The sequence below is a fragment of the Xiphophorus couchianus genome, chromosome 14, assembly GCF_001444195.1.
Source record: "Xiphophorus couchianus chromosome 14, X_couchianus-1.0, whole genome shotgun sequence".
NCBI classification, from domain to species: Eukaryota; Metazoa; Chordata; class Actinopteri; order Cyprinodontiformes; family Poeciliidae; genus Xiphophorus; species Xiphophorus couchianus.
Genome location: NC_040241.1, coordinates 16,159,881 through 16,187,345, shown reverse-complemented (window position 1 = coordinate 16,187,345; position 27,465 = coordinate 16,159,881). Strand labels below are relative to the sequence as shown.

Here is a 27,465-nt window from a genome sequence, read left to right as displayed (position 1 = left end):
ATATAACATTCTTAGTTCTGTTTGTTGCTTTCAGGTTTGTAGATCTTTAAAAAATAAATCTCAATCTGTTTAATTATTTGTCCAGGTAGTAAAGAAAGAAGCTGTTTCCGTGGTAACAACACTGACCAACCTTGTGTTGAGAGGACAAACAGCAGCCAGTCAGACGGCCTTTGCACAGGACAAGGCTGCCCCCTCAGGTCGGTTACTGTTACTACATGTTTGAGTGACTTTCTTGTCAATTTAATTCACATTAACTGACCTCAATTTTGTTAAGTGCTCTACTTTTAAATTGAATTCAGTCGGTTCAATATAAGTTAGTTCAGCTTATTTCATTTCGATTTAATTTCCTTAGATTAAATGATTATATGATGGACGGACGCTGAAGAAACATTTATATAGTTACTAAAACATAAAAACAATACTTTGGAATTAAATTGAATCAAATTTGTTTCAGTTCAGTTCAAAAGGATTTTCTTTCAGTTCACTCCACTTCAGTTCGCTTCATCTCATGTAATTATTTCAATTTAAATCAATTCATTTTAATTCAGTTCAGTTAGTCAAATTCAATTAAGTTCAAATCATATGAATTCAGTGCAGTTCAGTTCAATTAAACCCAATTTAATTTAGCTCATTTCAGTTCCATTCATTTCATATCAATTAACTTCAATAAATTTATAATCAATTCAATTCAGTCCAGTGGAATTCAGTTCAGTTTGCTTTAATGCCATTCATTTTTTGTTCATTTACTCCAGTTCAGTTTACTGAACTTCAAATTTTCAGCTAAAGTTTATAACACAGAGTCAGTTCAACATAAATATCATAAAGCACCACAAGTCAAGCTTTTCCAGACTCATATATTGAGATCCAGAGCCAATCACATACAATCCAGCTCCGTCAAAATTATTATACAGTAATGATTGTAATAGAATATGGAGGTACAGTTTGTTAAGCACACGGTTTTCTAGATAGAAAATATTATGTTTACTCTTCATTTGTTTTCTTTGTGCATATAAACATATACTTGGGACAAATTTTAAAAAAAGAGAAGAAGTGCAAGCAATCTGTAAATTTTCTATTTTCCTTTCAGCTTGGCTAGATGGCGTGTGGATACATGGACGCCATGCTCTGCCTCCTGCGGTGGGGGATCCCAGTCTAGACGTGTTCGTTGCACGATGGGTCCCGAGGCCAGTTTAAGAGAAGTACAAACCAGGCATTGCCTTAGAAATGGGAAGAAACCATCTAGTAGCAGGTTATGCAACATTTTGCCCTGTGCCAGATGGATCACAAGTTCCTGGGGACTAGTGAGTATTCCCATGTAGCACATCTTTTTTTTCATTAGTTTCCAAGAAAGTCGCCAAAACTTTCATCTTACGTAATTTTAGTGTCTTGGTCGGTGTGTGGGACCCAGTTTGGCAACGCAGCATCGGCACGTTCACTGCAAAGACACGAATGGTACCAAAGTTTCCTATAGGATGTGTCAAGGTTTTAGGAGGTAAACGGAGTTCAGGTTACAAGACTATGTTCTCTTAGAACTGATTTTATTCAAACATAAAGTAATGTCTCCTATCTATCTACCGCTTTAGGCCCAGCTCAGTGAGAAACTGCTCCACAGATGCGTGCTTCCTTTACTGGTACGTGGGGCCATGGACACAGTGCACAGCCACCTGCGGCCGACACGGTTTCCAATCCCGTCAGGTGACCTGCAAACACCGTCGAACGGGCAGGACGACACGGGATCACCACTGCATGTGGAGACCTCGGCCTTCCAGCTGGCAGCGCTGCAATATGCTGTCTTGTGGCAGAGGTGAGATTTTATTTTATTTTTTTACTAATAATCTTTGAATGATAACATGCTGTGAAATATTTTAGAGTAATTTTCTCAGTCTAAATGTAGTTCAAAGTCATTTTAAATAAACAGAGTGTTAAACAGAGTGTTGAATGGCAGTGTGGGATTTAAAGCTGTTAAAATGTTGAAAGACACAAACTCCATGTGCTGGGCAGTTGCAAGCAGGACACACCTAACTTCGCCTCTGTTTCCGTGGACCCTAACTCGTCATTCAGTTTATGATTCCAGCAATTATCTCCTCTGGTTCTCTTTGTAAGTCAGATATTGAATATCATTACTGCTCTGCAATTTATCTCCAAATCGGACCATATATTATTTGAATTTAGCTTACTTTCTTGTCATAAATTCAGTAAAAGACACATTTCCCCATTTTTCACCGTCCTTTGCACTGACAACACCGGTTGATGAGAGGTTATAATCAAAATGTTTGGCTATTTTGTCATGATTTATTGTCGCACCTTCTCAAAAGTGGTTCACCAATTACTTCTAATGTTATGCATATTTTCCACTGAATCTATAATTTACTAGATACTGAGCTTGTTGCTAAACATACGTCACATTTTTCAGTGTTTTTCTTTATTATAAAATTGTCCAGAAAATATGAAAAAATTCAAACTTTCCATGTTTTTTTCACATCTAACAAGGTTTTCTGTGGAAGTTTGATATTAAACTGTTGGAGGGGTGAAGGGTTTCCCTTTAGATTCTCACTGAGAATATACACCATGGTAGTGAGAAGAAAGAGTTTGTGAACTATGTTTATGACTCTGAATATCCCTTCTGTGGTTAGAAGGGATATTATAACCACAGAATATGGTTAAAATATCCATATCCAGAAATATCCATATTAGAATAACAAAGTTATGCAAAGTCAACTTTGTGAAACTCCTAAAATCATTTAATGTTTCAAAATCACATATGTTGGCATTTCTGACAGGAACTGTAAATGCCAACGTATGTTGTATTCAGAAGAGATGCTTGGACTTCAGGGCCTTGAAATGATGGTTTTAAGTTAAATACTTTCAATGAATTTTGCAAACAACAACTGGTTGTATGAGTTTCTCCAGTCATCTCAACCGAATGCTTTTTATAGACACCAACAAATGTTTAGCAAATTATTGAGTAGCTTTTTGCTGTTGATTGGTTGCATAAATTTGCATTTGTTGGTTTTCTGGTATCAATCCAGCTTTGAAACATAGTTTTTACATTTTTCAGAGTTAGCTGTTAGCTAACTTGATCTACTTCAAAGCCAGTTTTGATGTGTTTTGGGGATCATTGTGCTCTGGGTTTCAGAAATTTATTTGCTGATTTGAGTTGTAATTTTTCCCTCCACTTTGTGTATTTCACACTGGTGGCAAAACTTTCCCTCCTCATCGCACTGCCTCCCCAGTGTACTTGAAATATACAGCACTGCTTGTCTCTGTGGCCTAATAGCTCAATGTTTGTCTTGGTTTCCTCAGAGGGTATTTGTCCATGTAGGTAGCTGAAATTTCAAGCTAATTTTCATTAGCTCGAAAAGTTTGATAGTTTTACATTGAGGTCAAACGTTCTTCCCCCAGTAGAGGACACTTCTGTTCCAGCAGGTTCCACTTCATAACAGACTTAAGTTTTGCTGATTCTTGGATTTTTCTGAACATCCACATCAGCGTCTTATCTTGTCTGTGGAAAGTTTGGGTCAGATTGAAACTTGGATTCTGTTGGGTGATTAGACATTTTGGTGCTAAGCTTTGTGTTATTCTCTCACCTGTTGCTGCTTAGTATTTGATCCTTTACTTTTCAACCACTCTTGGCTGTTTATCACTGTTCCATGTGTAGCACCCCACTGCTCCGTCCACTGGTAACCGGGACAAGAACTTAACTCACTGGTGGGGTGGCTATTTGGGTTCGAATGGTTCTGGTAGATACCACACAGGTTTACCAATACAGAGTAATTCCCTACTCTTCCAATTATCATACACTCCTATGATGCAACATAAATTACTCCAGACAACCAGCTACCTGAACAGTTTCTTTTAATACGAGCTTAAGCAAAATAAAACCTTCGCTCCACAAATCCCCAAAACAATCAAAAACTTAAACAGAGAACGAGGTTATCAAGTCCCTCACAACAAATGTTTCCTAAAACAAAACTAAAGTAGATAAGGCACTTTTTCTCTCAGTCCCTTATGTTTTACCTTTGTGATTTTTCAAGAAAATCCCTCACTGTTAACTATTGCTTTACTACAACCAGAATTCAATTTTTGTTATCAATAGAACTCCATACATGTACAGAAAATTTACAGTTCAAAATCACAATATTACACATGGGCCCATACTCTCTCTCTCACACACACTGTCCGGTACCGGCTTAAGGTTTCGTTGCAGGCCTGGTGAAGCTAGAGATCAATGTCGCTTCGACGATCCTCTTCTCCGTTTAAACAACGAACCAACTCCGACCTGCTCGCTCAGCCGACGTTCTCTCCGTGAAGGATGCTTCGCGAGCCCAACTTCCTTTAAAACTCTGCCACCCGAGTTGCAGGACTACTCCTCCGTCGCGCTGAAATCAGTGTCGCCATGTCCCTCTCGCCACCTCGGATCAGCCGCAGTTCTCCTTGATTCCGCCGCAGTTTTCCTCCGTGCTTTTCACTGCAGAATTCTTTCGCAGATATCCCACACCCCGTGTGCAGGATTATTTGTGCAGAACGTACCCTAACAATCCAGTTCCTTCTCCCATCTCAACCTCAGCAAACATTAGCAGCGGTCCCCATTAGCTTCTTCTTCTTCTCTCCCTCGCGCTCTTATCCTTTCCTCTTCCCATCATCCCATTGTTCAGTTTTTTTTTTCTCTGTTGAGTTCACTTGTCCCTCGTTAACCTAAACTACTTTCGTAGGTAGGATATTCAATATAGTCTTTAAACAAATGGGATGATTAATCAAACAAAACACTTATGTAAATACACAAGTCACCTCCAGAAAAGTTTTGGCTTTTTTTTTTTCATCATGTATATAATCACTCAGATTAAAACCGCCTTTCTCACTTATCCTTTTTTTCTTACATAAAACCAACCTTGTAAATATTTTGTAAATATTACAGGCCTTAAGTGCATGGTTTTTTTAACCAGGGGCTACACATGGTTTCTCTTTCTGCTTGTGGCCACCTGCAAGGCTTTGTTATAATCGTTATCTGCTTCTTCGATAATTCAGGATCGAGGCAGGTGCCTGCCTCAATGTTTCCACCTGCTTCTGACTTTGGTTTTGTCAGAAGCAACAATTCTGACAGAACCTGTTGTTGGATTGGATAAAACAGACTCATAGTTGGCTGCTATGTTATCAATCAACCCTGGAAAGCGAAAGGTCAAATAAACAATTTCAAAACCGAGAGTAAAATGAAATTATTTCAGATCATTAGTGAAAAGTGGCAAGAAGAAATATTTTCTTCCCCAGCTTCTTTTTTCAAAGAACCTGTTATGTAGAAATATAAAATGCAGTTTTAAAATGATTACTTCACTCTTTACTGGAAAAAAGTAGTCAAACTGACCTCGCTCTAGCAGCTGAAACTGTACGTAAACTTAAGTCTTTCCTGCTGCTCCTGATTGCGTAATGATGAGCAATAATTGTTTTCCGCTGTGTATTCCAGCAGAGGAGTGCCGTGACAGCACGAGGTACTGCGAGAGGGTCCGCCAGCTGGAGCTCTGCCCCCTGCAGCAATTCAAGAGCCGCTGCTGCCACTCCTGCAGGAAAACCTGAGGGACGGGGGACGTGGTGGGACGAGGCGTGTGGAGAACTCGGACAGGTCGGGGGGATTGGATTGGTCCTAAAATGGGGGGAACTCGACACCCACAGCCGTTTCTTCTGTGGTCCGTCTCAGATGAGAGTTGCTGAGTGGGTGAGGAATGTTTGTCTCATGCCCAGAGTGAGGGTGACTATTCCGCCTTGAGGATGTCATGTGCTTGGTTTGAATTTGAAAGCTTACGAAAGATGGACGGCCTTAAATGAAAGCTTCAGTTTCAATTCTTCCTACTTTTGTCTGTTTTTTAAAACGGTAAAGGTCACACTAACAGATTTCCTCTGAAGTTGTGCAAACCTCCTATTGCTATTGTGAAAAATAGCAATAGGAGGGGATAACATTGTCCCTGAAAGAGGAACTACAGACAGCGATGCACTGACTAATGACCCATCCACCTAGTGATTAAACTGTTGTCAGTTTAATGAATTTTCTTACTGCACCAAAGACAAGCAGTGGAAATATGGCTGATTTTATACAGACCACCAGTTTTCACACAACTGTCTTTATATTTAACTTTTTATATTACCTCACTGTCAAGAATTACCAGCAAACCCATTAGCTTACTGATTAGCTTAAGTGGTATGCTGTCTTGTCAACTTAATGTGAGGATGCTTTTGTTTAAAAATAAAACAGTGTGATGCTTCTAATAAATTGGAAATAAAGCAAATATATGACAATGTAATTAGTTTCAACCATCTGTGAATTAAATTATAACCCTTTCTATCTTTTTGGGTGACCATCTGTTAGCAGGATTTCATGTGAATCCTGCAAAATAGAAAGTGGAGCAATAAAAAGTGATCCCCTGCAGAGGTTTGCACTAAGGGCTATACATGGGACTAAAGCGAACAAATGTTTTTTAAGACAAAATACACGTATTTTGCACTATTAACTCATCAAAGTCCTTGTTAAAAACATGGCTTGCAAAGTTTTTTTTTCTTTATTTTATTCTTAGAGTAAAATTGTTTATATGTTTTAATGAAAAGTTGTTCAAAATGTTCCTTTAACCACTAAAGTGTTTGTCTAAACATAGAAATTCCCTTCTTACAGCGCCCTCCGTGTTTATTGGCTACATCGGAAAAGACGTGAAATTTAGCTGATAAAAAAAAATTCCAACTTTTAATTTGAGTACATTTTTTTCTGTTTTGAAATAAAGGTGTTTGAGAAAATCACTAGGTAGCACCCATATCAATTTAAGAATAATTTTTTGAAGCATTTTTTAAGCGTCTACTTTGAGTTTATTTACATGTCTAGGTAGTTTTTAAATAATGGCCAAATATTTCCTGTCTCTGAAGTACAAAAATGACAATACTACTATTGTGTACTCTTCAAAATGGGAAAGGCAATAAAAAATGTTTGTTTTGATCACAGTAAGTAAGAAAAGATATCAAAAACCTATGAAAAACAAATAACTGCCACTCGGAACATGTCTACATCAATAATCAGAGCAATAAACAAATAAATGGTTTTCAATTTACACGTTGCACTTCTTCAACTGGAGTGCTAATAAATGCGAAGGGTCCTGTATGTCATACAAACAAGTTAACGGATTTCACTTTTTCTGAAAAGTATCTAACATTTGTGAACTCTTAATCAGGTTTCACTCTTAATTTGTGGACATTTGAAAATGACGTCACACTGACATGTCAATAATGTGAAGTGTTGCTGGTTATTACTGATGGGAACTTGTAGAAACTGTTAATAGTTAACCACAGTTTCATAGAAGTTGTTGATAAGCAGGGTTTGCACTTTTAGCTTTGTGGATACAAAATGAATCATCATTTACAGGGGCTCGGCAGGAACTGCTGGGTCATTGAATGAGGTGTGGATATTTTTTTTATGTAACTAGAGAAAAACGTCACTAAATGTTGCTCATGGTCTTAAGTTGTGTACATATTTTTGTTCATTTTTTTTGTATTATTTATTTTCATGAGCTTTCATCTACATTTTTTTTTTCTGGGTTGTTGCTTTATGACGTTGATTTATTCCCACTGATTGTATTCTTGTGCATGCAGGGGGAACCTCTGCTGGTGACTCTTTGTGTTACTTATTATTTTGTTGCAAAATAAAGCAAAAATACGTTCCTTTTTAAAATTTGAGTGTGTGTCTCTTTCTCTCTAATAATAAAAATTGTGTCTGCATGATTGAGTTCAAGTGAATTTTAGAGCAGAAAAAGTTTTACCTGTCTTACCTGGAACCCTGATCCAAAACATATGCATCAGATTTGCTTTTAAAAACAACAACAACAAAAAACATAAACCGGATAAACAAGTCTTTCAACATGTTGCTGTCATCATTTTCACATTCATTATGTCAGCGGTACTTCTACTTCCTATTTCTGCTGTTTAAAAATATCCAGCCATCTGTCTCTCAGACAGTTGAGAAAATATCAACACACCAGCTTCATCAGAAACAGCAACCATCAGATGATTAGAACCGGGCCGTCCCGCGGATGCTTTTCACATCAGCCATGGTGGAAATCGACGCTTCCAACTCCTGCCTGACTGCAGTGAGAGTGCTGCGTGTTTCCCTGGTGGATGAACTGGAAGGACAGATCGACTCCCTGATAGAAGAGCTAGTGGATCAGAAAGCCTTCACTCGGGATGACCAGGAGGAAGTGCTGTGTCAGCCGGGGCCCCGGGCCAGAGTGCGGAAGGTGTTGGATATCCTGGAGTGCAAAGGGGAGGAAGCAGCGAAAGTTTTCTTGTCTGTTAGAAGTCATCGGCAGCTCTCCAAGAATGCACCTCAAGTTCCAACCTCAGGTTTGGGAAATTTTTAACTGGGAAAATGTGAAGTGACATGATTTACAATGATTTTTCCTAGTTTTGAATAGGCTGAAATGTAGCTTAATACCTTTATTTAAATATAATTAACATGGGGCGCATCCACTAAAGCTGCTACTTACTACCTTATGTGGTTAGCCTTCACTTTTTTTCTGCAAAAGAAAACATGCTGATTCTATTTTTTAGAAAAGGCAACTAACAGATTTCATTGTACTAATGTCCATTTGTTTGGTTGATACCCTTTCAGGTCCAAATTGGTTGTTAGTATTGGGCAAACAAATAGCTGGTAAAACTTCAGCAATCACATACCATTTAACACACATTGTTTGTGACTTTACACGGTTCTTTCAATTAACTTCTCAACTCATTTTAATTTTTAAACACTGTTGCCTTTAATCGGCCCCGTTTTTTTTCTTATCACCAGTTATTCTCTACATTAACATTTTCTTTATCTAAGTCGAAGCAAAGCTTGTACTTTAATATCACATTAAAATTATAGCGTAATAAATTAGAATATTATTGAAAAGCTCATTTATTTCAGTAGCTTAAGTGAAATAGATGAATTATGCACAGACTGAAGTTTTCAAGCCTTCATTTTTTGTTTATTATGGCAGGGTTTCGGCCATTCACTGCCATTCACTTTGCATTCACTGGAAAAAAAAATCTGATAAAACCTGTCTCTGTGAAGATGTTAATACAGGTGTGTTAATTAATTTTGCTCTAAATGTGCTGGACCGAGCGGTGCAAAACTATTAGAGCAGGAATTTTGTATTTTGTGACTTGCACAACAGAACCTGTGTACCTGCTCTACAGATTTACTGAAGGTGTGAAAGTGGTTTTGTGTCTGTGAGTGATAAGTCATTTGGATGTGGATTTATTTGTTTTGTTTCAAGTGGGGCAAAACTGTAGATGTAATGTAAGGTTTTTTTAAACTGTTGACTCTAAGAACATAATTTGTCTACTTATGAATTTGAAGAGGCGAAACTGTTTTGTATTTCTTAAAGACTGAAAACTGAATATATTATTACAAAACTCATATGTTTTCTCTGTGACTTTGCAATCTTTAATACTTTTGCACCAAATATGCCTCCATAGCAATTAATTAAATTTACAATTTACCTTTTTTGCCACTGCAGAGTACAAGAAGATGCAACAAAAGCACAAAGATGTACTGAGGCGCAGGAGTGAGAGCATGCTTTTCTACAATAGTAGGCATGGAGACAAAATCCTCTTTTCTGAACATTACGTCAACCTCCTATTAGTGGATGGACACCAGGCCTTAGAGATTAAGAGACACGAGGTACTGGCTTTTGGACAAAAGAGATTGTCTCTACAACATAAATCAGGGCTGCAAAGGAAAATTGCACCAGCTGAACTGTTTTCGAGAACAAATGAAAAACGTCCAATAAAGAAAGTGCTGGTGACAGGGGTGGCGGGAATTGGCAAAACGGTTCTGGTGCAGAAAATTCTCTTTGATTTTGGGCAGAACAAGGACCACCTGGGATTTGACTTTGTTATTCACATGAGCTTTAGAGATTTAAATCTTATTGACAAGCCCACAAACTTCAGAGAGTTGGTACTTCGTAAGAATAGGCACCTTTCTAAAGAACTGGATTACATCTTAGCTAACGATGACAAACTCCTAATTATCCTAGATGGATTTGACGAGTTCAGACACTACCGGAGCTGCGACGTTGACGTATTTGTGTCTGAGCCAGAGGAGGATGCAGAGGTGAATGAAATTTTGGGGAGTTTGTTGCAGGGTGAGCTGCTACCCAATGCCTCTGTCATGCTCACAAGCCGGCCTACAGCTATCAACCACATCCCTGTTGGATGCATCGACCGCTATGTGCTTATTGCCGGATTCTCCATAAATGAAGTTCAAGACTTCTTCCTGAGGTATTTCCAGGATGCTACTGTGGCTGACAGAATGTTTTCAATGGTGTCAGCAAATGAACTAATGCTGACACTATGCTATATTCCTGCTTTCTGCTCCATTGTGTGCTGCATCCTCAATGAGAGCAAAGATCTTTGTGGGGAAAGCCCAAAGACCATGACGGATATTTACGTGCAATATCTGGTGGCCTTGCTTCGTTCTCACACCCAGTCCAGAACTAAGACATGTCCTGAAGACCAAGGAGTAAAAACCATCCAGCAGCTGTCTGATATTGTGTTGAAGCTGGGTCGACTTGCCTTTAAGAAGCTAATGGAGCATCAAACACTCTTCTACAGCAGCGACCAAGATGTGGCTGGGCTAGAGGGATGCAGCATGGTTAGTACCTTCCTTGATACGACAGTTGCACAAGAGCCCGGCTGCACTGAAGAGGTTTTCTCCTTTGCTCACCTCACTGTTCAGGAGTTCTTTGCTGCTCTTTACTGCGCTGTGACGGATCAACCATTGCCTGATGCAATGCAGAGCAGTGACAACCAAAACAATGGACACTTGGACCTCTTCAGCCGCTTCCTGTCTGGAATCCTCTCAGATCGGAATTCTAATTTTCTGTCAAGACAAGTGGGACTTCATTGCCAGAAGGAAAAAGTAGAGATGTACCGTCAGAAGATCACAACAGATCTTGCAGTGCTTTGTGAGAACGGAGCCCATATTCTGAACTGCTTACATTGTTTGTTTGAGCAACAGGACCCCTCAATGACCCTACCAGTGCTCCCAGAATTACTTAGAGTAAATGTCAGCGACGAAACACTTGCTCAAATGGACCATAATGCCATAAAGTATTTCCTAACCCTCACAGAAGGCAAAATACTATCAGAACTGGATCTTACAGCGACTGGAGTGAACTGTGACTCTTTGAGCAACATTCAACCATTTCTGCATAGATGTCAGAGACTGTGGTGAGTGCCAGGTGAAATTTAGCTCACCTGCAACTGCTGAAGGTTATGTAAATGCATCTTTCCCCCCTTGAAGTTTTCCACTTTTTGCCACATTCAGATCCCAGAAAACCTCTTGAATTTATTTTCAACCCCCTTTTTTCTGACACTACCAGGTAAACTCCAGTGGAACCAATTATTCAAAGTATTCAGAAGTCACCTTATCAGTTATTGGTACTTCTGTGTGTAATTTATAGTCAGTATGAATTGAGCTCCACTGGGAAGGACTCAGATATTTGTTAGGGAACATTAGCGAGTAAGAATTAGCATAAAGATCAAGGAACACAGCTGAGAGGCCACAAAAACCAAAGTGTTTTGAACAAGTTAAATGCAAAGTTAGCTTATAGAACAATATCCTGAGCTGTAGACAGAGCAACCAATACTTGTGCATGCCACAAACGTTGCCTCTGTGGAAGAGAAGCAAGAAGAAAGTTTACAGGAGACACGGCAGAGCTCAGAAAAACATAAATCAAACTTATTAGACTACCACTGATGACTGCACTAGATTTGGTTAAGGGTAATCAGAGAAGAGGGGGCACAATAAAAAACATATCCCACTTTTTATTCATAAAACCTTTTGACTACCATTTTCCTTCCATTCTCCTTCCATTTCACATGCAATATTTTGTTTTGATCTGTCACACAAAGTTCCAACTAAATACCTTAAAGTTTGTGGTTACAATGTGACAAAAAAATGAAAATGTTTAAGGGGTGAGAATGTGTTTTGCAAGGCATTATATTTATTTCCACATGTCAAAACATGTACACTTGCTACTCCACTAATGAACTCTCTTTATTCCAAAGGCTTGGAGAAAATAATTTAGACATGGATGCGGTTCAGGTAATTGCAGATGTGGTGAAGATCTCAGAAAATCTCGCCTACCTTGGGTAAGATTTCATTCATCCAGACACGGCTCACTACTATATTTGAATTAATTTTCTCATAATTTCAAACAGTAACCACTAACAAAAACTTTTCTGACTGAATTAATTCATTAACAGGGTCTCACTCAAACAATGTCACTCTTTCTGTTCTTTTATTTTAGGCTTGGATGGACAAACATCGGTGACGATGAACTACAAGCTCTTTGCACTTCGATTCGGGTGAAAAAAAAGGTTCAAGAATTGTGGTAAGGCAAAACTTGTAGGGTTGAAACACAATATGATGCAAAGCATTTTAGAGAAGTGAAAGCGGATTAACAGAATGAGAAATATCCTATTGCATGTCGTGTAACGGCTTGTTTTTCCTTAACTTCTGTTTTTTTTTCTGTCCAATTAAAATATTGAATATTTTCATAGCCAAAGAGACGCAGAGAAAAGGGAACAGAATCTGCATGTTGTTTCTACTGATCTATTTAAAACTTCATGTAGCTAACAGTGCCTTGAAAAAGTATTCATACATCTTTGATTTTGTTTTTCCCACATTTTACTGTATTTCATTGCGATTTCAAGTGATAGACCAGCACAAAGTGGAGGACAAATGTGACATGGAAGGAAAACTTACATGGTTTTTAAACAATCTGAAAACTGTCCTTGTCTGACCTGTAAATTTAGCCAGAATCCTGATAGGTTTCAGTGTGCCATAGTCTCCCCATGTTCAGATAATGAATCAAATAGCACTCCATCTTTTATTTAGAATATTATTTATAACTTAACCCTCCTTTAAATTTGTCCACCACTTCATCCTTGACCTGTCTGGTGTGCTATTTGGTCTTCAAGATGATGTTTGTTCACTAATCTTCTCTAATAAACCTCTGATGCCTTCACAAAACGACTGGATTATCCTCAGATTAAATTACATACAGGCAGATTCTCTTTACTAATCGAGTGACTCAATTTTATTAACGGGCATCAGGACCTAATTGGGCACAATATCGTTTGCAGTTTCTACTTGAAGGAAAAAATGGAAAACTGTGAATTATGCAATGCTTTGTGTTGGTTTATCATAAAAGAAAATCACAGTAAAATACACAGGAATGCGCTGCTATAATGTGAAAAAACTTAAACAATGTAAAAGTGTATGAATACCTATGAATTAATCATTTGTTCCCACAGGATGGAGGGTAACCGAGTTAGTCACAGAGGTCTGCTGTCACTCGCTGATTTGACGCCTGATCCACTGCAAACAATTGTGTAAGTTTGAGCTTAACTTTTTTTTTTTCTTCAATGTACAGAACTCTAAAGCTTTTTCTTTTATTTCCTCTTCTTCTTTCAGGGTCATATGGAACGACTTGTATGAGACCGAGTCGGAGAGCCTGTGCAACCAGGAGAGCATCACAGTTCATTTTACAGATGAACAAATGTGGCAAGAGTGGGGGGATTGGGTTTTTAGGCGCTGCCAGGTCAGCAGCAATGAGAAGCTACTGACGGTACTCCACAAAGTTTGTAACGTGTCAAGTGGCTGTCTGGAGCTCCACTGGGCAAAGACCTTCTACAGTCAGCTGTCGCAGCTTATTAAGAGCCGGATAGAGTCCTGCACGGACGATGATATGTGCAAGAAACTCCAAAAATTTGACAGCCTTTTAAATCTCTGAAGACGTGAGAACGTTTTGTTTCCTGCTAATTGTTTCATGAAAGACTAAAGAAGGAAAATGAATGGCACACGGAACGACGTCATTATTTTCTCTTTTAATGATTAACACTAAAACCACAATTTTTATGTGCCAAAATGACCCAGATAGGATTGGAGCAATACACAGTCACAATGGAAAGTTTCCCAGATTCTAAAATTGTTTACAAAAATACACACTAAAAATCCCCTTGGTTTTTAGAAAGAAAAACCATTGAAGCAAAGCTATGTGGAAAAGTAAGCGCATCCTTGCTACTTTCATGGGATTAAGAATGAAAAGTAGCAATTAGGTAATAACACACATTACATTTAAATGTCTCTATACATGTAGACCCAGATTAGATTCAACAAGCTTCAGTAAGTATAAAAAATTTTAAAGTTCAAGACATCATAATTAGAAAAAGACAGAACAAGTATAACTTATTTGGAGGGATTGTTAGGAGGAAAATGTTTTAAAAGATTACAGTACTACCAATTTTTGGTTTTCAAAGTTGCATCTGAATGAATCACAAAACTTGAGTCACAGAATCAAATTTAGAGAAAACCATACAGAGCGTATGAGCAAACACCTTATACCAACTGCCAAGTATTATGGCTGAACTTGATGAATTGTCATTCTCATACAGCAACATGTTGTGACCCCTTAAATTAACTATGACCAAATTACCATATAATCAAAAATAAGCCCTTCTGTCAATATATGACCTAAACTGGGGTATGCAAGGAAAGAAGTGATGTTGAAGGAAGAGCAGTCCAAAAATCCCCCACAATGATGTGACAAAATTTTTTTAAATGACTACTTCAGGTCACTGCTGCTAAAGGTCATGTATGGGGTTTACTAATTTTTTTACAAGCAACTTCATTTTGACTTCAGGGAGGTGAGGGTGATGTTATGCATGAGCCATGTAATTTTTGATTGAGGGGAAAGATTATAAGCATCATTTATAAGCCAACCAAACCAGGGGGAAGACGCAAACTACATTCAGAAATACCTCAATGGGAAAGTATTTGAAAAAGAATATGGCCCGTACGGGGATCGAACCCGCGACCTTGGCGTTATTAGCACCACGCTCTAACCAACTGAGCTAACCGGCTCATATATCCGGCCCGTCCCTAACATAGACATATATACCTACCCATATAGCTATTCATGGGTTTGTGTTTTATTCTGTTGTTTATTGTTTCTGCGCCTGACCCCCAGCAGAATAGTTTTCTTAATGCTGTTTTCCAAATATCAACATTTCCCTGAAAGTAACAGCACCTCTGCTCCCTCCCCATCGACCGGATGTGCTTTTACTCATTTCTCAAATTAAATCAGATTGTAGGGAAAGTTGTGTGAATACACTATTTTCATTGTTTTTGACCTGGGTGCCTCTAAGAAGTTTTCAAATGGGTGGCCAAATGACGGCCACTAATATTGGGTCGGGATATTTAAACCAAAAGCCATGAGTAACATTTTTGTTTGCTGTCATCACGAATGGTTTGCTTAAGTTGTGAAACTTTGACTCAGAGCCGCAGTACGGTATTTCATGTTTCGTATTATATTATTCTTTTTTCTTTCTGCTGTTTATTATTTTATTGTATGTATTTATGTATTTATTTATTTTTGGCATGTACATCATTATTTAATTAATAAAATTGTTACAACCACCCGAGATAGTAAGCTTGGACATTTATTTTGAAATCACTAACCGGAAACTTAACTGGTTCCTCTGACGAAATAAGTGTGCGCCATGTCCGAACGAGCTGCTTGTGTTGTGTTCCTGGAGCTAGCTCTGATTTAAGCCTATTTTTGTATTTATCATCGGGTTAAACTCCTCAAACAGGGTGAGGTCTACGGGAAAGTGTTTAATTTAAATGAATGTGGAATGACTTGTTTAGAAAAGCATTTTAAGACTGGAGTATTTTGAATCTGTCGCCACTCGCGAGTTTTTATTCATTAACGTCACAAAGTTGCTAAAACTAACAAATAATTACCCTAACAGCTAATGAGTTACTTATAAGTTAAACAAGATAAACCTAATTCAGAATCTTTCGTTATCTGGCCCATTTATTTTGTACAGGTGCTGGAAAAGGCTTGGGGCATGCTATTGTTTTTTGTGATCAGATGACTGAGTCATCTGGCTTTACAGAGATAGAAAAGTTCAGAGACACTCTTACCTCTGCCCTCTAACATTGTTTTTGTGTTAAAGCACCACTCTGCTGCCCCACATTAATCATGATGAAGACAGAGAAGGAAGCAGGGGATGATGGAGCAACAAAACCCAGTGACAGTAGCAAGGAGACCGAAAAAAAGAAGAGATCCCGTGTCAAGCAGCTCCTCACCGACATTAAGAGGCAGGTGGAGTTCTGGTTTGGAGAAGTCAACCTGCACAAGGACCGCTTTCTGAAAAAGCTCATCGACGAGTCCGACAGTGGATGTAAGGGTCTAGTAACAAGACTGAAAATGTAAACATAAAATTGAGAATACATTAAACTTTGCACCACACTTTGGTTGCAGATGTTGACATATCTGTGCTGACGAACTTCAGTCGCATGAAGAAGCTGACGACTGACACTAAGCTGATCGCCAGAGCCCTAAAGAATTCATCCGTAGTGCAGGTACGGCTTTTGCTCCAAATAATTATCACATGTTTTGCACTATTTTTCTAATTCGAGCTTCTAGGGCTCAAACATATCAGTGACGCATAAAAACAAATAATGTTTTTGTTTCAGATTAACCTCGAAGGAACTAAAGTAAGACGTAAACATCCACTTGGAAACCCACCAAATAACGTCGACAGCCGGACGGTCTATGTGGTAAAACACATTTTCTTCCTCTGCAACCTCTGACGGGTTTTACCAGAGCTGTTACCAGAGCTCCTTCTTTAAATGGCTCGTTGAAAACTGCAACCAAGACTTTTTATGACTTTCTTTCAGCAATGGCTTTCTTTCTGCTCATCCTTTAAGAATAGATGACAGTTCTATTAGATTCTTTCCTGAGTTGTGGATCTCTGCAGCCTCCATTCTACAACTCTCCATTTTGTACATGATCCATTAAATAGGACTTAAAAACTAGTGATAATGTACCCTGATTTTAGTCTCTTTTTCTTTAATATGTCTGAATGGTGGTTCATCATTTATGAGCATTGCGGTAATTTCAGAAAGTTTGACTTCATGTGGCGCACATTCTGAAGGACTTTTTTTTTTTTATTTCTCTGTCAGGAAAAAAATAGAAAAATGAAAGTTTTTAAACCACCGTTGAATGATAATTGCAGAAACACTAACGTAATGATGTGTTGTAGTTTTTCTTTTGATGAGTTTAATTATCAAACTCTATCCATTTTTTTTATTGTCTCTTCCCCCTTCAAGGAACTTTTACCAAAAGACGTGACTCACAGCTGGATCAAAAGAGTTTTCACAAAGTGCGGGAATGTGGTGTACGTCAGCATACCCAGATACAGGAGCACCGGTGACTCTAAAGGATTTGCCTTTGTCGAGTTTGAGAAAGAGGAACAAGCTCAGAAAGCTATTGAGGTGATTTTAAGGGGGGTTTTGTGTAAAAAGGAAAACAAATTGGTGAATTTTATGCATCAGTTGCTTGAAATCCAATATAAAAACACATTATTTATCTCAAAGGGATATAAAATGTTGCATCCATGAATCCTCTTTTTCAACTCCTCTGTGATTTGGGGTTGTAGTTCAGGTGTTAACGAGGAGGTATCCTCTCCAAAAATATCATAAATGGGATAGTCCAGTCCTCTCTAGACCACATTCTTAGCAACCTGTTTGTTACGCTGAACAAGTTCTTTTAGTGTTGTTGGGCTACACTGTTGAAAATCGTATATATATTAAAATACGGCCAGCACGTTTAACAGTATTTTCCCACATTAACAACCCGTATTTCTTTGAACAGTGATGGTAAAACCATTTTAAAGCTTGTTTGTTTATTATTGTTGTTTTCTGCATAACCTGGACTGCTGTCAGTTGTTTGTGACGTGATCTGTGCATTAACATACAAAGTTGCTGACTATCTCTCCAAAACTAGCTAAATTAAATTTCATTCGTCACACTTTTTTCTTTTGCGTGATTCTAGAAATTGTGAAATCAGATATACAAAATATTTAAATTGCACTGTTTCCAATATATGTTAATATGTGTCCTCTTAGTAAAGAGTGTGGAATCTTTGGGACATTAAGATGAAGATAAGAAATTTTAAGCCATTTAAAAACCTTACACACGCTGTTTGCTTCAAAAGAAGCCACGTGATAAGTTTTTATTTCTGAAGCAGATGTTGAACAACCCTCCTGAAGACGCTCCAAGGAAGCCGGGGATTTTCCCCAAAACGTTAAATAGGAAACCTATTCCTTTTCCTGTGGACAATCCACAGTCACGTAAGTTGAAATGTTAAAATTTTTGCAAGCATGTCATTGATTATAAAGCTACTTTTATGACACTTACTGTGCAGTAATACTCCGTAGGGGAGGAGGAGAAGAAAAAGCGCAAGAAGAAAAAAAAGAAGGATGGAACAGCAGCAGCAGCAAAAGCATCAGCAGAAAAAGTCCAAGAGGTTGCAATGGAAGCAGAGCCGTCGGAGCACAAGAGGAAGCACGTGACAGCATATTGTGATCCGGAGACCAGCAGCACACAGAAGACACCGGGAAAATTATCAGAGAAGAAACGGCGACGGTCACAGACTGCAGAGGGATCAGAGAGTGACGTTCCCTCTAAGATTAGGAAAACCAGTGAAAGTGAAACTGGGCATAAGGAGGAAGATGAAGCCAGCATGAGTAAGTTCTCACTCATTTCATTCTCTCTTGTACTCTAGGTATGTCTTGTCTATGTACGTGTTTTTTCGTACCACATTTTTTTTCCTTCCACTCAACCTTCCATCAGTTTGCCAATAATCTTTTGTGATTGACCCTCCTTGCAGAAGTTGTCATTAATTGTCATCAGGACAACTGTCAAGTTGAATAACACTTCTGTCTTTAAAATGTGTTTTATTTCACATTTTAATTTTGCGAGAAAGTACATTTTAAAATATTCCTTGAGCTCTGAGAAAAAATCATGAAGTTATAGAAATATACTATAATAATTTCTGGCGTTTACAGTTCTCTCTCTCTTTTTTTGAAATTAAAAATAGCTGGTACCTGGTCATTCTTCACACCTCAATTCAATTGCGTGACAGTGATCCACTAGACAAATGAATGACCCACATTGAGTTAATTTGTCCTTTTTTAAGGAAATGACAAGTGTAAACAGTGATATCGTTATAATCACATGCCTAATAAATCCTTGGCTGTTTATTGTGTTATTCCCCATCTCAGATCTGCCCAGTAAAAGCGACACAGAAGGAAATACGGAAAAGGGGAAAGAAAACAGAGATGACATGACTGTGAAGGCAAAGAGGAAGAGAAAAAAGAAGCACAAAGAGAAGCTGAAAATTGGAGAGGAAGTCATCCCGTTACGTGTTCTATCAAAGTAGGCCCTACATCCCTTTTTCATTCGTTTGCATCGACACTGGTTCAATATAGTAAAGCCCCTGTTGGATTTCATCACAGAGTTGTTCTTTTAACGTCTGTTTGTCTATTTGAAGGAAGGAGTGGGTTGAGCTGAAAGAAGAGTATCTGGTCCTACAGAAGCGCAGCATGGCGTCCCTGAAGAAATGCATCAGCAAGATTAATCACAAGGATGACGACGCTGCTCAGGATGGAAACGGTGATTTTGGATTTTAGGCTGTTTTGAAACTGATTAGTTATTTTTGGCATATTGTTGGCAAATTGCATAAAACCCCCAAAACGTCCACTGTACTGGTCATTTCCACATTTGCAGGAATGGCTAGGCAGGTCGGCGTGGGTTTGCAATTTTCAAACCCACGGTGATAGATGGTGCAGTTGTCACATTGCTGACCATAAATCAACTCTTTTTCTGGAATGTTTGGACCTCTTTCTAAATAAAAAAAAAGTCTGTCAGAACGAGCTCTGCTGCATTATTGGTGAATTTTGTATTCTTCTCCCCTCTTTCAGTTGATATGAGCAACAAAGCGGAAAAAGAAACTAAACAGGGTCCGCAGTTTGTCAGTGGCGTCATCGTGAAGATTACAGACAGCAAACCGTTACCAACCAGGAAGATCATCAAAGTACAGTAACCGCAATGATCTTAACTAGCTTCTAAAATTCAAAAAGTGGATGATTTACTTACTTTTCACATGGATGCTCTGCAATAAGTTAGAATATTGTTGGAGTTTTAAGGTTTTTCTGTGACTTATTTCAAAAAGTGAAGAAAGTGTTTAGATTTATTCACAGTAATATGTTGCAAGCATTCCTTTCTGATAATGAAAATGCAAAAAGCTAAAATATTACATAAGATCACTACTCACTTTACATGGTGAATATTTTCTGTTTCTCCATGCTGTGCAGGCTGAATATTTGTATCGTTTTTCTTCCACTCAACTTTCCATCGATACACCAAGATGAAGCAGTGTGTAATTGGTTTTTTTCTTTAGCAATTATATTTTGTGGCTTACCTTTCTTGTGGAAACTGTCAATAACTTTTGACGGTCAATTTGAGTAATATTTTTTTAGTTACTTTTTTTTACTTCTCATTTCAATTTTGTGAGAAAGTAAATCTTAATATTTTCCATGAGCTCTAAGCCAAAATCATTAAGTTACAGAAGTATACAGCTGAAATATGACTGTCTGAAAAATAATTAAGTGAAATATTCACTTTTGATGATCTTATTTACGATATGCACCGGTGTAATTTTATGTTGCTTTATCTCTTATTCTCTCTTATTGATGTTGGCACAGGATGCTCTGTCCAAAGTATCTCCAGTTGCTTATGTTGACATTTTGGATGGAGATGTTGAATGTCACGTCCGTTTCCACACACCGGAGGACGCTACCGCCATCAGCGACGCTAAAGAGCAGCTGCAGAAGGAACGCAGCTGGAAGCTTGAGATTCTTAAAGGTCAGAAAGTTTCCTCCTTAATATGCAGAGAGAGAAATTTACATATCATGTTTAAGCATTTTGAGATTGCTTAAAGATGTACTTGTTCTGAGTGGGTTTTTTTTTTTTAATTCTATTTTGGATATGCTGTTTAATCTTATGTTAAAGGTGGCCACGAACAGCGGTACTGGCAGAAGATTTTAGTGGACCGCCAAGTCAAACTGAATCGTCCCAGGGAGAAGAAGCGAGGCACAGAAAAGGTGAAGCTAAACAATGTATTTTAAAAAAAAATCAGGGATAATTGACTATAATTTGCTGAGATGTGTTCATGAACAAACCGAAACACAACACAAGGAAAAGATTAAAATCCCAACACAGTGGCTTAGTTTGCTTATGCCTCAGGCGGCTCTGTCTACTCGTAGAAGCTTTTCCAAGATTTTAATTGTTCCATTTCTAGTGTTACGGCTCCACACAATGTATCTCATACCCTACAAGTAGTACATCTTTCAGGGCTTTTTCTGATCTTTCATTTCATTTTCATTACTTTGTCACTTTGCAGCTCATATCCAAAGCTGAGAAAATCATCATTGCCCGAGCCAAGGAGGCCAACAAGCACATCCGCTTTGAAGAAGACTGAGTTCCCCAAGGTTTACCACTCCAAGTTTTCACTGATGAGTACTTGGCTCAAGTAGAATTGTCCAATTGTGCCCTATGTGTCATTTTTGTGGTCGCACTGGAGCCCTCGTCATAAACCAGGATGCTGCTAGGGTTAAAGATGGTTCAAATTTTATTTTTTTTTGTTGCTATATCAGTGTTTTTTCAAAGCAGCCCTGTATAAGTGTAAATATTCTTTTTAAGAAATTTTCTCCAGTAAAGACGTGGTAGAGTCAACACCTGCTTTTTAATAAAACGAAATAACATGCTTTCAGTTTCTGGGTTTGTAAATGTTCACTTCAATTTCTTTTTGTTTTAATTTAGTGATTAAAAAAAAGTAGGTTTAAGATCTGTAGAGAATGTGCATCCAGTCTTGTAATTGTTTTGTAACAGTAAGCAAAACCTATTATAAGTTTCATTAATCTAACCAAGGTCAAAGTTTCTTGTTGAGTATCTGAAGAGCACATATGGATGAAAATACCTGGTTTGATCCAAGTATTTTGATGTTTTTAATCAAACATTTATGTCTTTACCAAAATAAATCTTTGGTAAAGACATAAGTAAATAAATAAAAAAAAATATGCCATTTGTAGCAAACACACTTGTTTTCATTTTCTAATCAAAACAATGAAAATGAATTGTCAGTGAGACAATGAGTGTAAAAAATACGTAAACTCCAAAATTTGTTGTTCTATGTGGACATTTATTGTTTCAAATGTGAAAAAGACCCAGCGGTTGTTGCGGCTCAGCGACAATATTACCAATTACCAATATTTACTGGTAATGCAATACCAGTAAATATTGGAAAAGCATTTGAAGGCAGGATTTTGGTGCTTCTCCATGACGTCACAATCACGCTTGTTGGTAACGCTGTTCATCTTTTTGGATGTGGGCTCTTTGATAATTACCCACCTTTTAAAACCAGGTCAACTGGTTGCATTCCAGCTACAGTCCTGCTGCAGATTTTATAAATTTTCCTTGAGAACCAACTTTTTTTTTTTTTAGAAGCCTTGACTCTTTGTTGCTTGATACGTTTCAATGTGGAATTTTCTAACGCCTGGCAGGGTTGAGATCTTCAGTTTCGATCGTTCTGGTCTTGAATTTAAGATGTTTATGGTTTGTAGTCCGAGTCTCCAGCAGTATAACTCTGACCAACAGGTGGTAATCCCTTGTTAAGCTACAGCCGATGACGGACGTAATCCATTCTATAGGTGGTGTTGCTTTCAAAAGGTATTTGCTTTTCTCTTATTGCAAAGGTTCTATTTCTGCGTGAATTTATTAACCTCTGGTCAAAGGTTGAGTTCGTTTTAAACCTTTCCGGCGCCTCTTTCCTCCAATCTCGGTAATCCCCTGTTGGACATAAGTGTGATATTAATTAAGTTGGAATAATAAGCTGTATTGCATGTGTGAGAATGAGCATTAACCAGTTGCTTACTTTTATACACACTTGTGTAATCCCCCACAGACCAACCCTGAGGCTCTGGGCTGCTTGCAAACGTCCGTACAGTGATAATGTTTTTTGATGAGACAGACACCCTTTGTGTCTTTGGTTGAGTGCTTTTTTGTGGTATGGCTACAAACTTGCTCCTGGAAGACAAATCACAGAACTCAAGAGTTTTAATTTTGTTACAGGGTCACAGACAGAGTGACAGTGTTTAATATGATTCATCAACAGTGAGAGAAATATACTTCAACCACGTTTGAGGGTTTTTAAGCATAAACATTCTGTTTACAATCTTAACATGTTGACAAAATTGAAATATTGTAAATGTTCTGTGCCAAACATGGGAGCTTGGATTTGTACTCCGAGTTTGCTTGATTGTGCAATGTTACTAGTGATCTTATTAGTTGGGGGCTGATCATCTTTTCATCATCCCAAACCCCATGAGGGTACAGACTAAAAGATCTTGGACATCAACACCAACCCATATCACATTCCCAACATGCATTTTGATGATGGTCTTTCATTTTGTCATAGCTGTCCTTTGACAGTTTTTTGGTCCAGGGGGTGGCGAGGTTACGATAGAAACAATTGATGTTGCAGACAGATGTTATTTTATACTTGAGTTGAGATGTTTAAGCAATCAACTGATCTTCACGCTGCATAAACACGCAACCAATCTGTGGAAGCTAAAACTGGGACTTGTCTGGGGCCAAACATATTTCTACCAATTGAGTTTCTGCTCATCTCTGACTATTAGAATAAATATAGACCTCATCAGTAAGGCTGAGTTTAAAACATTCCAACTCATATAACATGTTTGAAACTTTGATAAGAAGTCTATACCTGACTGTAGCTACGTCGTAGGGTGTGCCCTTTAGTTGATGGTAAGGGTTCTTCTCTTTTGAAGTGAAGCACATGGCGGTGTACCTTCTGGGATCAACGAAGGTGGTCTGGTACATCGTTTTTGGAGGAGCCCCAATATTGCCTCTATAAAAACTGCACATCAAGGCACAACACAAAGCAACAACTTGGAATTATTTTTTGGAGATATCAAGAGATTATTTTAAACACGATAAAATTATATATTTGGTAGATTTCTTTTTATTTTTTTTTTTGGGGGGGGGGGAACTATATGCTGGGGGAAAGAAAAGGGCAAGTCGGGAGAATTATGCACATAAACAGCTAGATTTTCAATGTCCTAGATAAAATTTTGTATCTTTTTCATGTAAGAAAAAAAAAAACAGACGCATCAACTCACCTCATCTTTAGCTGACAGATTCAGGACGGTTCCGGTCCTTTCTCTTCAGCTGTGAAAATGATCTGCAAACATGAATTATTGCAGATTGGGGGGTATGTGGGCTGAACGACGGTAGAAGATGAGCTTCTAAAAATAAACACCGTTGGATCCTGCGTGATGCGGCGGGCCGCTGCCCGTGGTGATGCGCTTTTTAGACTCTAAGAAGATTCCAAACTCCCGCTGTAGGTTCGATGTAACAACTTTTGAAATAAATAACCAAATAAGCTCGGGTATTGACGTCACTCTCGATTTGGGTCGTGCACCGGACAACGCGACTGTTCCACCAGGACTCCATCTGTCACTTTTAACTCAGGAGAAAATCCTTTCCCACACATCTTTTTACAGTAAAACTATTTGCTCAGTCTAAAATAAAATGTTTTCAAAGTTGAATAAAAGCCACTTTATTCAGGTAGGTAGAACGCTTAACATTGTTACTGTTGATGATGAAAGCGATTCTTCCTTTAGTCCACTAGATGGCGACAAAACACAGGAGAGAAAAAAAAGTATCAAAACTGAGCATGGTTGCAACATTGATCATTTCAAAGTTCGTCAATTACAAATCATTTCAGTGGACTAAAATTTCATTTACTTTTAGAAAGTGAAAATCCTATACATTAAATCGTATATAATTTGTATACCTGCAAGAAAAACTTTGGCAAAAGGCATCATAAGAAAAATGCAACCAATCATACAAAAGAGAAGTGAGGAAAAACAAAAAGTGAACACCATAAAAAAAGCGAATACCGTGCAGTATTCTTGGACAATTGTTTGTGAAGAACTTTTAAAAGTGGAGGAAATTAACTGAGCTTTGGCGTCTGTTGAGGATAACCTCAGTGACATCCAGCTGAAAATTACCTGTTTGTTTCTATTAATTTTGTTGATTAGAGCAGAAAACATAAAACGAAGGATACTGGTTCTCACAATATTGAGATTATTACATAACAATAACTCCATCACTTTTTATATTAGGATTAAGCCCAGTTTTTTAATTACATAAATTCCAGCCGACTGAAAAGCACATCCAGGCAGAGTGCGAACTTCTTGTTTGGGATTTTAGATTTTCTGTCAAAATACATATTTTCTAAAGATGTGACGGTCGTAACAAAGGCAGGTTGTTAAGTCAAGAGCTTTGCTTATTGACTCAGCTCTTAACAGTTGAAGACAAGTGTAATTCCTGCATTACTGCAGACAAGGTCCCCCAATCCATCTCATAAAAAAGTAACTAAGACAGAGAAAACAGGCCACCAGACTAGGAGGAGCTGATGCTCAATCACGCATAGCTGCACAACACTCCTCTAAATGATAAAAGTGATGCCTTCATGACACAAAACATCATCTGCAAAGACCAAAAATGAGACCCAGAGGTTCCACACCAGACATCCTCTTAACCCTGATTATTACTTTTATGAAATAGACTATTTTTGTCTATTGACACCACAAACTTGATCCAGATCCACATACATGTGGATAGGATAAACTCCCACAAGCCCTTCAGCAATCAGTGAGGGCACCGAGACCCAGAAGAGAAAAACCTTAGAATACCTAGCCCCCCCCCCCCCCCCCCCCCAAAAAAAAACCCCTTTACAATTAAAGTGTAACTAACCTTGTCAATGGCAAAGTGTGAGAAAATCCACCATGGTTTTGTATCGGTAGATTTCACTGGTCGTCGATGTCCACACTCCAGTTCCGGTAGATGGCAGTAAATGCACTTTAAGTTGGTTTGCCAACAAAACCTTAAAGAAGAAGAAGAGACAGCGCCAAGCGTACAGATAAACAGAGGGATTAAATAGTACTCCTAAATTAATTAATCAACATAATACAAGTTGTAATTATTGTGAACAAATAGAAACAGTACCACATATATTTTTTAGAATTTTTAGTATGTTCATGAGGTGTTAATTAGAAATTTAAATAGGAATAAAGGTATATTAGATATAAGGGAATTGTTTCAGAAATCATTGGGGATGTAGTTTTTAACAGTATTTTTAGTTTTTTTTTCTTTTTTTTTTTTAAAGAAAAAAAAAATGTTTTGGGGAGATTGTAGTAGTAAAAGCATCTCATTTATACTCCAACCTGGAAAGTGGCGGCAATGCACCTAAAAGTTATTTGCCAACCGACCTTAAAACAGAGAAGAAGAAGAAGAAGAAGAAGAAGGATCGTTGTCATGCAAATAAGGAATAGATTCCTTTAATGACTTTAATGGCGACAACGTTTTATAGCGCTGCTGTGAGCCTCTCCCGGTTCCTGAAAGGACTGCAGTCAGCCCGACACAGTTGTCCGTCCTGTATACCGTCCCCCAGTAGTCGGAGCAGAGGAGTCCCATTCCGCTTTATATCCACATTACAAACGATCCACACATTTGCAAACTGAGCAGAGCTGTCTGGCAATGCTCGCTGCGGTCGCTGGTCCAACTGACTCGCCACCGGGCGGGGTTTTGTGTCTGAGCAAGATGGGTTTGTACACGAACCGGGATGGGAAGAAGTTGCACCAAGCTGTAGCAACCAGGAAGATTCAACTGCAACTTTCAACTGAAGGAGACAGTTTAGGTGAAGTGTTGCCGAAATGAACAAATTTGCTCAAAAATGTTAAAATTCGTACAGAAACGTAAAATACAACCCTAAATAACTGAAACAGTTCATCAGCAAACAAGTTGATTTGGAATTTAGTTACATTTCAAAGGTTATTTATTTGTATATTGTGAGTTAAATATTGTATCATAAAGCTGTACTCAGGCACACAATGTATTGAAGTCTTAAATTTTTCTAACTGACTGGCTTTGTTATCATTGCCTTGAAACAACACAGAAATTAGACAGAGCAAGTAAATACATGTGAATGTTACTGAAAAGTGTATTGATTAATGTTTTAATGTTTCAGTTAAATAAGCAAAACAATATAGATTACACACAGACTGATGTGTTGAAGCCGGTTCCCACATCTGTGCATTACTGTTCTCTTATAGTATCAAACCTTCTTAGCAGAACAGTTTATTTCTACTTTTGACACTTTTCAATCACCTACAAAAGCAAAAAATGTGATTGATGTTATGTACCCAAACATAGAGAAATGGAGCCAAGCAAGATGCGGATGACCAAAAAACAGAGACGTTAAAAAAATAAAATAAAATTATGAGCAGTCTTCCTTGAACAGGAGGAGGACCTCCACCGAGGTAAATCTGAACAGAATGGTTAATTATGCAACCGCCAACTAACTGCAAGATATTACGCAGTGTCCATGGACACAGAGCAATGAAGAGTTTTCAGTGTAAAACACAAGCATTTAATAAAAATAAAGAAAATCG

At 38.1% G+C, this 27,465-nt stretch overlaps 3 protein-coding genes and 1 non-coding gene across 6 annotated transcripts in view; 3 read left to right on the top strand and 1 right to left on the bottom strand.

Annotated features, from left to right (window-relative positions):
- The window catches only part of adamtsl3 (ADAMTS-like 3), a 110,727-nt gene extending 103,028 nt beyond the window's left edge, over positions 1 to 7,699 (top strand). For 2 of the 3 annotated variants that reach the window (XM_028038379.1, XM_028038381.1), the window contains 5 exons: positions 86 to 197; positions 1,088 to 1,301; positions 1,383 to 1,492; positions 1,584 to 1,804; positions 5,459 to 7,699. In XM_028038379.1, the coding sequence (XP_027894180.1) occupies positions 86 to 197; positions 1,088 to 1,301; positions 1,383 to 1,492; positions 1,584 to 1,804; positions 5,459 to 5,568 (767 nt within the window). In that variant the 3' untranslated portion in view covers positions 5,569 to 7,699. The remainder of the gene's footprint in view (positions 1 to 85; positions 198 to 1,087; positions 1,302 to 1,382; positions 1,493 to 1,583; positions 1,805 to 5,458) is intronic. The other variant, XM_028038380.1, reaches the window with a different exon arrangement.
- Positions 7,700 to 7,934: 235 nt separating this feature from the next.
- LOC114157428 (NACHT, LRR and PYD domains-containing protein 12-like) lies at positions 7,935 to 15,466 on the top strand. The gene is made up of 6 exons (XM_028038383.1): positions 7,935 to 8,367; positions 9,525 to 11,238; positions 12,079 to 12,162; positions 12,321 to 12,404; positions 13,330 to 13,407; positions 13,490 to 15,466. Exons 1-6 carry the CDS (start codon positions 8,058 to 8,060, stop codon positions 13,806 to 13,808), a joined length of 2,589 nt encoding a protein of 862 aa, XP_027894184.1. The 5' UTR covers positions 7,935 to 8,057; the 3' UTR covers positions 13,809 to 15,466.
- Positions 14,865 to 14,938, bottom strand: trnai-aau (transfer RNA isoleucine (anticodon AAU)). Its single transcript has one exon. It is a non-coding gene; the product is annotated as a tRNA-Ile (tRNA).
- Positions 15,467 to 15,549: 83 nt separating the features above from the next.
- larp7 (La ribonucleoprotein 7, transcriptional regulator) lies at positions 15,550 to 21,698 on the top strand. The gene is made up of 13 exons (XM_028038398.1): positions 15,550 to 15,670; positions 16,036 to 16,263; positions 16,344 to 16,444; positions 16,559 to 16,642; positions 17,195 to 17,359; positions 18,114 to 18,216; positions 18,304 to 18,612; positions 19,150 to 19,303; positions 19,419 to 19,540; positions 19,849 to 19,961; positions 20,632 to 20,791; positions 20,939 to 21,030; positions 21,330 to 21,698. The coding sequence occupies exons 2-13, from the start codon at positions 16,062 to 16,064 to the stop codon at positions 21,405 to 21,407; spliced, it is 1,683 nt and encodes a 560-aa protein (XP_027894199.1). The 5' UTR covers positions 15,550 to 15,670; positions 16,036 to 16,061; the 3' UTR covers positions 21,408 to 21,698.
- The last annotated feature ends 5,767 nt before the right edge of the window (positions 21,699 to 27,465 follow it).